This window comes from Eutrigla gurnardus (assembly GCF_963514095.1).
Source record: "Eutrigla gurnardus genome assembly, chromosome: 1".
In the NCBI taxonomy this organism is placed as follows: Eukaryota; Metazoa; Chordata; class Actinopteri; order Perciformes; family Triglidae; genus Eutrigla; species Eutrigla gurnardus.
In genome coordinates this window covers 32,881,141-32,894,084 of record NC_139915.1, presented here as the reverse complement: position 1 = coordinate 32,894,084, position 12,944 = coordinate 32,881,141, and the positions used below count along the sequence as shown (strand labels likewise).

The 12,944-nt window shown below is 32.7% G+C and overlaps 1 protein-coding gene across 2 annotated transcripts in view; it reads left to right on the top strand.

The window, feature by feature from the left end:
- Positions 1 to 5,984, top strand: part of LOC311015704 (CD82 antigen-like) — an 85,328-nt gene extending 79,344 nt beyond the window's left edge. For both annotated transcript variants that reach the window (XM_084013113.1, XM_084013112.1), the window contains exons 6-9: positions 2,398 to 2,496; positions 3,242 to 3,415; positions 3,526 to 3,609; positions 4,763 to 5,984. In XM_084013113.1, the coding sequence (XP_083869239.1) occupies positions 2,398 to 2,496; positions 3,242 to 3,415; positions 3,526 to 3,609; positions 4,763 to 4,840 (435 nt within the window). In that variant the 3' untranslated portion in view covers positions 4,841 to 5,984. The remainder of the gene's footprint in view (positions 1 to 2,397; positions 2,497 to 3,241; positions 3,416 to 3,525; positions 3,610 to 4,762) is intronic.
- Positions 5,985 to 12,944: the final 6,960 nt, after the last annotated feature.

Sequence of the window (12,944 nt, the reverse complement as noted above, 5' to 3'; positions counted from 1 at the left end):
TATTCGGCTTGATTAAACAGCAAAAAAACGTTTTCCATCTACTTTTATTGGCCAGCCTGTAAAAGTCTCCTTTTTTATCTTCAGATTTAAAAACAAAGTATCGCAGGTTTTCTTTTTCAGAATAACCAGGACGGTTTTAAAATGAAGATTTATTTCATGTCATAAGTGGCATTCGAGATTTATGATGCATTATTTAATATTTACGCTTTTCTAGAAACATTTTATTCCAGTTTATCTCGACAGTGTATAGATGGTAATCTTACTAAGCCGTGACGTTTGTGAGGTTTTACAGAGTTTACAACAATAAATTACAACAAAAAAGCTGAAAAATAAACACTGAAACTGTTTCTGGAGCTTTATAAGCAGTAAATAACACGTGATACAGCTCTTTTTAGACAGAATGAGACCAGTTGTCATTTAGCTGAAAGCACCGGAGCTGCTCGTGTTGTAAACGAGCGGTTCTTTACTTTAATCAGTTTCAGCAGCTCGTTAACACAAGAGGAGTTTGGGACTCGTCTCTCTGTCGAGGTTAAACACCGACGTCCACGTTTAGATATCCACGCTCCCGTATTTAAACCCGATGCACAACGAGGCTTCATGCTGCGTTCACGTCACACCGGTTGCCGTAATTGCCGGTTTCCAACTCGTGAGTGGCGTTTGTGTCAACGTGGAGGTTGTGATTACCGCCGAGAGCTTCAATAACACGGAAGAGAAAACAAACCCACGTCGAAGGTAATTAAAGTGCAGATGTGATGGTTGAAGGGTTATTTGTATTAAACATGATGCAAATACAACATTAGGATTTAAATATTCTTATGAAGCTGCAACTCGTGATTATTCCCAGTTCTGATTAATGTGTGGATTATTTTCTCAGAATGGTAAAATGGAAATAGGAAATAACTGACAAATAGCCACAAAAATATTTACTTTCATAGAAGACAGAGACATGTATGAATATTTATGTTTGAAGAGCTGGACCAGAGAATTGTGACTTCTTTGCTTGAATAATGAAATAAAACGAGCGTCTTGTGGTTCAGATGAACATGAGGCAGCTTTTTATTTCAAACAGGCGACTCAAAGAAAGCAAGTTAAGTTTCTTTCATGTGGCAGCAGGATCAAAATAAGACCATAAAACAGGAAAAAGAAACAAACAATAAAAAATAGACCTAAAAAAAACATTGAGGCGAGTCAATAAATACGAGCTTTACGCAAAGAATGAGGAATAAATTAGAATAAAAACGCTTAACATAGAATAGAATCCATGTCATGAAAAAATATAAATTAAATGAAATAAAACATAAATGCGATAGACATGCATCATGCATCTGATGTTGCATGGCAGTAATAATAATAAATAATAAAAATGCAGTAAAGAAACCGATCAATAAAAAATACAGGAGAGCATTTACTTTAGATTTGAAATCTAAATCTACTAAATAGCCCTCTGACTTTATCACTACTCTGACAAAAGTTTAAAAAATAATCATAAACAACAACAGGAAGCTCCGGATCCAAAACAAACTTTTATTTCTCCTTCAACCTTTCACAATAAAAGCACTAGACCTGTTCCCAGAGTCAAGGAAAAGTGCTTTTTAGGGGCGTAAAAATACATTAAACATTAAAATCTCATTTAAACACAACAGAAAGCGATTAGAAAGAAATGGCTTTCATAAAAACAAACAAGCAAAGATGTACACATTAAAAATTAGATTTATGTCTAATTTTTCACGCCTCGATTTAAATGAGCTGAGATTTTTACAACTTCAGTGAATGAAAAACATGAATTCCTTTCAAACCAGTTTGACCTCGACATCCAACAAGCAGAGGCTGTAAACTGAGCAGCAGGTTGTTTTTACTGGACTGTGGCTTCGCTGAAGGATTTATGCTGAATGTGACGCCAGCTGGACATCGTGGCCTCTGACACACAAATATACAAACTATAAAATAATTATCTGCTTTTATGATTTGTGCAAGAAATCCAGATGTCCAGATTCCATAAATCATCAGAACGCATCGAAAAACACACGAGGAGGAATCCAGTTCAGCGCAGACGGATCTGTTTAATGTATCTGAACATTTGGACTGATTTTCAGCTTCTCTGCCAAACGGTGGTTTCAGGAAAAAAAGAAAAAGAAAAGTCGTCTCAACATTTCTGGAGAAAAGATTTAGCAACAATTACTGTCAGATTTCCTGCGTCTCGGTCTTCGGGGGATTTGGAGAGTTCCACTCCTGATTGTAATTGTTGCTTATTGGGGTTTGAGTCAATCTTGGTGTTTATAGAGCATCTTTTAACGTGCCGAGGTTTTCCTCCAGACATGTTTCACGTGGCTTTTTAGCTTCTCTGCTTCCATGAATTTTTGCAACGTGTGTTTTGTGAACGTTCTGTTTTCCTTTCAGCTGAATGAAGAGACGTCCAAGATCGTCACCAAGGTGCTGGACAACTACCCCGGCAACAACTCCACCACGGAGCAGGCCTGGGACTTCATCCAGAGGAATGTGAGTTGGAAGGAGAGAACCTGATCTGTGGTCAGATTCATGCTCTTTGTAAATCTTCCAGTTTATGTTTGACCCCAAAAATGCAGACCGTTTTGTAGAAACTGCAGATTAAATGCAAACGTGAGGTGTGACGTGTTGCTGCTGCTACGTTTCCTGCTATTAAATAACCTTCATCTTTTTTATTTTATTTTTTTATCCAAGGTGCTTATATCGCTGTTGCTAGGCAACCAAAACCTGCGCACTGCGATGATTATTCTGCAGTTTTTCAGCAGGAAGCCTCGCTGATAAATACTTTTTTTTCCCCCATATTTATATTTTTCCACATGTTTTATCTTGGTGCCCATCAGTCATTCCTGACTTACACTTATTCTTCTTCAAAACATAAAAATCAATGCTCCTCAACTGGTGTTAAAATATTTCTACTTTAATATTCTGTTTGTATTTTTTAAATTTCGTATTTATGCTGTTTTTTTAATCTTTACTGTATGCACGCTGGACTCCGGAGCATCGTAACTAAAATTGAAATTGGCAAATAAAGATCTTAAATCTTGAATATAAAGGATACTGAACAAATATTTTAATTTAAAACAAGCTTCCTTTAATTCGGCATCGCCTCAACTTTTAGTAAAGAAACTAGTGAACGAGGTTTTTCACGCTGCTAACAAAACATTCACGTTTCGACACAAAGTCATTCATGCAGTCTCTGTGATTCCCTCTGACCGTGCTTCTGTCCGTCCGTCCGTAGATGGAGTGCTGTGGCTGGACCGGCCGTCTGGACTGGAGCGGGAACATGGTGATCGTCAACAGCTCCCAGCTGCTGTTCCCCTGCTCCTGCCAGAACATCTCGCTCGCCCCCGGAAACTTCTCCGACAGCGCATTCTGTGAGGCTCAGACGCCCGACTGGCCCGTTTACGACGTGGTAAGTGCTGTTTTTTTTATTTATGTTATGTTTTTTATGTTTACCTGTTCACACCTGGCTGTGTTCCATTCCGTTCATTCCCACCTCCGTGCTGTTTCCCTGCTTCCCAGGGCTGTGCTGCCAGCGTGGAGAGCTGGCTGCTCACCAACATCGGGGTCGTCCTGGGGATCTGCCTCGGAGTGGCTCTGATCGAGGTAAACATCCTCCGTCCATATGTCAGCGTTTTGACTCAGACTCAGGGCTGTCGGCCAATCAGATCTCAAGTAATCTCTGTGTTTGGGCTCATGCGGTCGTCCGATCAGGAAGTGAAAAATAAATGTTTTTACTAGGGGCCGATATTCAGTAAAAAAAAAAAAAAAAAACTCCTATCAGGAGATCAGCATAATGCTTTCTAGTAGCCATGATTATGCTACATTGTATAATATTTATATAATAATAATGGATTGATGTTTTCCAAGACACCCAAAGTGTTCTGACGGGGTTCCAGGTTCCATTCATTCACAGTCATACCGGTGGTGTTAAACTACGACCACCACCTCAAACATACAGCAGTCACACACATTCACACGAGGCAAGCTGAAGTGTCTCCAAGGACACAACAACCATGACACAGTGACAAGGGCGGGGATCGAACCGCCGACCCTCTGAACATTGGCCAACCCACTCTACCACCTGAGCCACAGTCACATAGGCTTTTTGTTCAGTAAGTTTAGCTAATGGGAAATGTAAAGCATCTCCAAAGAGCAGGTGGCTTAATCTTGAGTTGAATTGAGTTTTATAATTTTCATAAAACATAATATTTAGAATAAAACATCTTTAACTTAAGGTGAGCGTGACCTACATAACAAAACAAGACCATCAGCGACAAGATTCTCTCTTTCTAGTTATACTTGATTAGATTCAACTTTATTGTCATTGTGCAGAGTACAAGTACAGAGACAACGAAATGCAGTTAGCGTCTAACCAGAAGTGCAAAGTGAGCAGTATGTAAACGGTATGTGACACACATGTATAGTGCAGTGTTGACTGTAGTATAAAGTGGCTTAATGCTCATTATTGTAGTCAGATTTCATGCAAAATCCCATGAAATCCTGATTCAGGTTCACCAGAAACTCCTTCAGTTCAGACCCGGGGCCGGCTCCTCTAACGGCACACTACCGCTTTTGTCCACAGGGGCCGCCAAAATCCACTAAAATGAAAGTTCCTTGTAGTAGCTTTGATTAATTAATGATGTGGGCCATTTTATTTTAGAAGCATGCTTTATTATATTTGTAAATGAAACACTAACGGTAAAAATCCTGTATTGAAGTTATAAAATGCTTTAATCGTGTATGTTTTGTTTGACAGCTGCTGGGGATGATCTTGTCCATCTGCCTGTGCAGGAACATTCACACAGAAGATTACACCAAAGTGCCAAAGTACTAAAAGAAAATAAGCTCAGTGGAGGAAGTTAACCGGTTGAAAGAGAGGAAATGTTAAAATTATGCATTTCCTCCTGTATTTGGTGAATTTTTTGTCCAAATGTAAATTAATTGTTGCTTTATATTTTTGTGAGTTTATTCTCCTTTTGAGGCACTTCCACCTTTTTTTGTCTCCGTCCAGTTTTTCTTTGGAGCACTTTAGAGACGTTTTGGATCAGAGCGACGCTGAAAATGTTTTAAATGACATTTATTTCGAGTAAAGTTGAAGAGTTTTGTAAAGTAAGACGTGATGGATGAGGCCGCCTTTTGCTGGTTTCTCTGTAAGTTCATGGTTTGAGTTTTCCTTTAAAAAAACCTGAAGAGAAATCATGTCTATTGTCTGCGTCAAGAGAAATTCAAAGCTAACGTTTGTGTGACAACTGGAAATTCACCTCGTGTGTGAGAGGTTTTTTTTGTTTTGTTTTATACACCAGCAATTTTGAGTTATTGTGAAATGTTTTTAGAACTTTGTATATAATTTTAGTCATTTGTGTTAATTTGGATCCAAAAACTGCCAGTGTTTTCTTGTCTTGTTTCATCTTTTTCTTTCTGGAAATAATAGAAATAATGACATACTAAAGAGGAACATTTATGATGGTTGTTTTTTATTAAAGTACCACTCCCAGTTTACAGTCGTATTTCATGACAAGAAAAAATAGCTTTTTATTTTATTTTTTAAAGGTAGCTTAAAGTTCTTTTTTTTTTACCCACTTTGATGTAAAAAAAATACAGTTTCACAAGCTAAATATTTCTTTTAACCATTTTGGAAATATGTGAACTTTAAAATATGACGAGGGAATTATTTTGGAGCAGAAAAAGCATTTTTGAGGAATTCAAACTTGGAAATTGTTTATGCAGGAAAAACATTTGAATTCATTTATATACAACTTTTAACTTTCAGCCAAGATGTTGTGTTTTATAATGTACAAACCCACCTTCCTATATCTTTATGTACAGTCTGTATGAAAAAGATCCATTAACCTTTATAATAGTTTTTAAGACAGAAATGGTACGTATGTTTGTAACTAGATGGACTTCTGGTAGCTGGATTAGTAAATTTGTACTCACAGCATTCATTTTTTCATTTTGCCAATAAACAGATTACAGTAGTTGTTTTGTTTTTAATCCCCTTCTTCTAATCACTGTTGGATTTGGTGAGATTTGGTGACATCTAGTGGTGTGGTTGCAAATTGCAACCAACTGAAAGTGTAGGATCTCAGATCCATGGCAACAGTACGTAAAAATGTCCTGGAAAGTATAGTATATTTGAAAATGTCATAGTATAGTATGTCAAGTAAAAGTGGAGGTAGTCGTAGAGTGTCATACTAGTATATCACAGTCAATATCATAAAAGGGTAAAAAAAAAGAAAAGAAAAAGAAGCCCCTGTATAGGATGTCCAACATGTCGTATCACAGCATGCTATCAAAAAGTCATAAAAATTCACAACAAAGTATGTGAATAAGTCATAGTATAGGGTGTTGAAAAAGTCACAAAAATGTCATAATTATAGCATGTCGGAAAAAAGTCATAGTATACATAGTATGTCAGAAAGAAGTCACAAAAATATCATAGTATAGTATGTCAAAAAAATCACAAAAAAGTCATAGTATAGTATGTCCGAAAAAAGTAAAAAAAAGTCATAGTATAGCATGTCCAAAAAAGTAAAAAAAAGTCAGAGTATAACATGTCGAAAAATCACAAAAAAGGAATAGTAGAGCATGTCGAAAAAGTCACAAAAAGTCATAGTATAGCATGTCCAAAAAAGTCACAAAAATGTCATAGTATAGTATGTCAAAAAAGTCATAGTATAGTATGTCGAAATAGTCACAAAAATTTCATAATTATAGCATGTCAGAAAAAAGTCATAGTATATATAGTATGTCAGAAAGAAGTCACATAAATATAGTATAGCGTGTCGAAAAAGTCACAAAAAAGTCATAGTATAGTATGTCGAAAAAAATCACAAAAAAGTCATAGTATAGCATGTTGAAAAAAAGTTTTAAAAAAGTCATAGTATAGTATGTCGAAAAAGTCACAAAAAAGTCATAGTATAGCAAGTCGAAAAAAAGTTTAAAAAAAAGTCATAGTATAGCATGTCGAAAAAAAGTTTTAAAAAAGCCATAGTATAGTATGTCGAAAAAGTCACAAAAATGTCATAGTATAGCAAGTCGAAAAAAAGTTTAAAAAAAGTCATAGTATAGCATGTCGAAAAAAAGTTTTAAAAAAGTCATAGTATAGCATGTCTAAAAAGTCATAGTATAGCATGTCGAAAAAAAGTTTTAAAAAAGTCATAGTATAGCATGTCGAAAAAGTCACAAAAAGTCATAGTAAAGCGTGTCGAAAAAGTAAAAAAAGTCATAGTATAGCATGTCAAAAAAAATCACAAAAAAGTCATAGTATAGTATGTCGAAAAATAACAAAAAGTCATAGTATAACATGTCGAAAAAAAGTAAAAAAAAAGTCATAGTATAGCATGTCCAAAAAAGTCATAGTATAGCATGTCGAAAAAGTCACAAAAAAGTCATAGTATAGCATGTCGAAAAAATCACAAAAAAGTCATAGTATAGCATGTCGAAAAAATCACAAAAAAGTCATAGTATAGCATGTCGAAAAAATCACAAAAAAGTCATAGTATAGTATGTCGAAAAAGTCACAAAAAAGAGTCATAGTAAAGTGTGTCGAAAAAGTCACAAAAAGTCATAGTATAGTATGTCGAAAAAGTCACAAAAAGTCATAGTATAGTATGTCGAAAAAATCACCAAAAAAGTCATAGTATAGCATGTCGAAAAAAGTTTTAAAAAAGTCATAGTATAGTATGTTGAAAAAAAGTAAAAAAAAAGTCATAGTATAGCATGTCGAAAAAGTCACATAAAGTCATAGTATAGCATGTCGAAAAAAAGTAAAAAAAAAGTCATAGTATAGCATGTCCAAAAAAGTCATAGTATAGCATGTCGAAAAAGTCACAAAAAAGTCATAGTATAGCATGTCGAAAAAATCACAAAAAAGTCATAGTATAGCATGTCGAAAAAATCACAAAAAAGTCATAGTATAGCATGTCGAAAAAAGTTTTAAAAAAGTCATAGTATAGTATGTTGAAAAGTCACAAAAAGTCATAGTATAGCATGTTGAAAAAGTCACAAAAAAGAGTCATAGTAAAGTGTGTCGAAAAAGTCACAAAAAGTCATAGTATAGTATGTCGAAAAAGTCACAAAAAAGTCATAGTATAGTATGTCGAAAAAATCACCAAAAAGTCATAGTATAGCATGTCGAAAAAAGTTTTAAAAAAGTCATAGTATAGTATGTTGAAAAAGTCACAAAATGTCAGTAAAGTACGTCGAAAAAAAGTTAAAAAAAAGTCACAAAAAGTCATAGTATAGTATGTCGAAAAAATCACAAAAAAGTCATAGTATAGCATGTCGAAAAAAGTTTAAAAAAAGTCATAGTATAGTATGTTGAAAAAGTCACAAAATGTCAGTAAAGTACGTCGAAAAAAAGTAAAAAAAAAAGTCACAAAAAGTCATAGTATAGTATGTCAAAAAAATCACAAAAAAGTCATAGTATAGCATGTCGAAAAAATCACAAAAAAGTCATTGTATAGCATGTCGAAAAAGTCACAAAAAAGTCATAGTATAGCATGTCGAAAAAATCACAAAAAAGTCATAGTATAGCATGTCGAAAAAATCACAAAAAAGTCATAGTATAGCATGTCGAAAAAATCACAAAAAAGTCATAGTATAGCATGTCGAAAAAATCACAAAAAAGTCATAGTATAGCATGTCGAAAAAATCACAAAGTCATAGTATAGTATGTCGAAAAAGTCACAAAAAAGTCATTGCATAGTATGTCAAAAAAATCACCAAAAAGTCATAGTATAGCATGTCGAAAAAATCACAAAAATGTCATAGTATAGCATGTCGAAAAAATCACAAAAAAGTCATAGTATAGCATGTCGAAAAAATCACAAAAAAGTCATAGTATAGTATGTCGAAAAAGTCACAAAAAGTCATAGTATAGCATGTTGAAAAAGTCACAAAAAAGAGTCATAGTAAAGTGTGTCGAAAAAGTCACAAAAAGTCATAGTATAGTATGTCGAAAAAGTCACAAAAAGTCATAGTATAGTATGTCGAAAAAGTCACAAAAAAGTAATTGCATAGTATGTCAAAAAAATCACCAAAAAGTCATAGTATAGCATGTCGAAAAAAGTTTAAAAAAAGTCATAGTATAGTATGTTGAAAAAGTCACAAAATGTCAGTAAAGTACGTCGAAAAGAAAAATCACCAAAAAGTCATAGTATAGCATGTCGAAAAAATCACAAAAAAGGAATAGTAGAGCATGTCGAAAAAATCACAAAAAAGTCATAGTATAGTATGTCGGAAAAAGTCACAAAAAGTCACAGTATAGTATGTTGAAAAAAAGTCACAAAATGTCAGTAAAGTACGTCGAAAAAAAAATCACCAAAAAGTCATAGTATAGCATGTCGAAAAAATCAAAAAAAGTCATAGTATAGCATGTCGAAAAAATCAAAAAAAAGTTATAGTATAGCATGTCGAAAAAATCACAAAAAAGTCATAGTATAGCATGTCGAAAAAATCACAAAGTCATAGTATAGTATGTCGAAAAAGTCACAAAAAAGTCATTGCATAGTATGTCAAAAAAATCACCAAAAAGTCATAGTATAGCATGTCGAAAAAATCACAAAAATGTCATAGTATAGCATGTCGAAAAAATCACAAAAAAGTCATAGTATAGCATGTCGAAAAAAAGTTTTAAAAAAGTCATAGTATAGCATGTCGAAAAAGTCACAAAAAGTCATAGTAAAGCGTGTCGAAAAAGTAAAAAAAGTCATAGTATAGCATGTCAAAAAAAATCACAAAAAAGTCATAGTATAGTATGTCGAAAAATAACAAAAAGTCATAGTATAACATGTCGAAAAAAAGTTAAAAAAAAGTCATAGTATAGCATGTCCAAAAAAGTCATAGTATAGCATGTCGAAAAAGTCACAAAAAAGTCATAGTATAGCATGTCGAAAAAATCACAAAAAAGTCATAGTATAGCATGTCGAAAAAATCACAAAAAAGTCATAGTATAGCATGTCGAAAAAATCACAAAAAAGTCATAGTATAGTATGTCGAAAAAGTCACAAAAAAGAGTCATAGTAAAGTGTGTCGAAAAAGTCACAAAAAGTCATAGTATAGTATGTCGAAAAAGTCACAAAAAGTCATAGTATAGTATGTCGAAAAAATCACCAAAAAAGTCATAGTATAGCATGTCGAAAAAAGTTTTAAAAAAGTCATAGTATAGTATGTTGAAAAAAAGTAAAAAAAAAGTCATAGTATAGCATGTCGAAAAAGTCACATAAAGTCATAGTATAGCATGTCGAAAAAAAGTAAAAAAAAAGTCATAGTATAGCATGTCCAAAAAAGTCATAGTATAGCATGTCGAAAAAGTCACAAAAAAGTCATAGTATAGCATGTCGAAAAAATCACAAAAAAGTCATAGTATAGCATGTCGAAAAAATCACAAAAAAGTCATAGTATAGCATGTCGAAAAAAGTTTTAAAAAAGTCATAGTATAGTATGTTGAAAAGTCACAAAAAGTCATAGTATAGCATGTTGAAAAAGTCACAAAAAAGAGTCATAGTAAAGTGTGTCGAAAAAGTCACAAAAAGTCATAGTATAGTATGTCGAAAAAGTCACAAAAAAGTCATAGTATAGTATGTCGAAAAAATCACCAAAAAGTCATAGTATAGCATGTCGAAAAAAGTTTTAAAAAAGTCATAGTATAGTATGTTGAAAAAGTCACAAAATGTCAGTAAAGTACGTCGAAAAAAAGTTAAAAAAAGTCACAAAAAGTCATAGTATAGTATGTCGAAAAAATCACAAAAAAGTCATAGTATAGCATGTCGAAAAAAGTTTAAAAAAAGTCATAGTATAGTATGTTGAAAAAGTCACAAAATGTCAGTAAAGTACGTCGAAAAAAAGTAAAAAAAAAAGTCACAAAAAGTCATAGTATAGTATGTCAAAAAAATCACAAAAAAGTCATAGTATAGCATGTCGAAAAAATCACAAAAAAGTCATTGTATAGCATGTCGAAAAAGTCACAAAAAAGTCATAGTATAGCATGTCGAAAAAATCACAAAAAAGTCATAGTATAGCATGTCGAAAAAATCACAAAAAAGTCATAGTATAGCATGTCGAAAAAATCACAAAAAAGTCATAGTATAGCATGTCGAAAAAATCACAAAAAAGTCATAGTATAGCATGTCGAAAAAATCACAAAGTCATAGTATAGTATGTCGAAAAAGTCACAAAAAAGTCATTGCATAGTATGTCAAAAAAATCACCAAAAAGTCATAGTATAGCATGTCGAAAAAATCACAAAAATGTCATAGTATAGCATGTCGAAAAAATCACAAAAAAGTCATAGTATAGCATGTCGAAAAAATCACAAAAAAGTCATAGTATAGTATGTCGAAAAAGTCACAAAAAGTCATAGTATAGCATGTTGAAAAAGTCACAAAAAAGAGTCATAGTAAAGTGTGTCGAAAAAGTCACAAAAAGTCATAGTATAGTATGTCGAAAAAGTCACAAAAAGTCATAGTATAGTATGTCGAAAAAGTCACAAAAAAGTAATTGCATAGTATGTCAAAAAAATCACCAAAAAGTCATAGTATAGCATGTCGAAAAAAGTTTAAAAAAAGTCATAGTATAGTATGTTGAAAAAGTCACAAAATGTCAGTAAAGTACGTCAAAAAGAAAAATCACCAAAAAGTCATAGTATAGCATGTCGAAAAAATCACAAAAAAGGAATAGTAGAGCATGTCGAAAAAATCACAAAAAAGTCATAGTATAGTATGTCGGAAAAAGTCACAAAAAGTCACAGTATAGTATGTTGAAAAAAAGTCACAAAATGTCAGTAAAGTACGTCGAAAAAAAAATCACCAAAAAGTCATAGTATAGCATGTCGAAAAAATCAAAAAAAGTCATAGTATAGCATGTCGAAAAAATCAAAAAAAAGTTATAGTATAGCATGTCGAAAAAATCACAAAAAAGTCATAGTATAGCATGTCGAAAAAATCACAAAGTCATAGTATAGTATGTCGAAAAAGTCACAAAAAAGTCATTGCATAGTATGTCAAAAAAATCACCAAAAAGTCATAGTATAGCATGTCGAAAAAATCACAAAAATGTCATAGTATAGCATGTCGAAAAAATCACAAAAAAGTCATAGTATAGCATGTCGAAAAAATCACAAAATAGTCATAGTATAGTATGTCGAAAAAGTCACAAAAAGTCATAGTATAGCATGTTGAAAAAGTCACAAAAAAGAGTCATAGTAAAGTGTGTCGAAAAAGTCACAAAAAGTCATAGTATAGTATGTCGAAAAAGTCACAAAAAGTCATAGTATAGTATGTCGAAAAAGTCACAAAAAAGTAATTGCATAGTATGTCAAAAAAATCACCAAAAAGTCATAGTATAGCATGTCGAAAAAAGTTTAAAAAAAGTCATAGTATAGTATGTTGAAAAAGTCACAAAATGTCAGTAAAGTACGTCGAAAAGAAAAATCACCAAAAAGTCATAGTATAGCATGTCGAAAAAATCACAAAAAAGGAATAGTAGAGCATGTCGAAAAAATCACAAAAAAGTCATAGTATAGTATGTCGGAAAAAGTCACAAAAAGTCACAGTATAGTATGTTGAAAAAAAGTCACAAAATGTCAGTAAAGTACGTCGAAAAAAAAATCACCAAAAAGTCATAGTATAGCATGTCGAAAAAATAAAAAAAAGTCATAGTATAGCATGTCGAAAAAATCAAAAAAAGTTATAGTATAGCATGTCGAAAAAAATCACAAAAAAGCCATAGTATAGCATGTCGAAAAAAGTCGCAAAAAAGTCATAGTATAGTATGTCGAAAAAATCACAAAAAGTCATAGTATAGTATGTCGAAAAAAAGTCACAAAAAGTCATAGTATAGCATGTTGAAAAAAAGTCACAAAAAGTCATAGTATAGCATGTCGAAAAAGTCACAAAAAGTCATAGTATGTCGATAAAAATCAAGCCATAGGATAG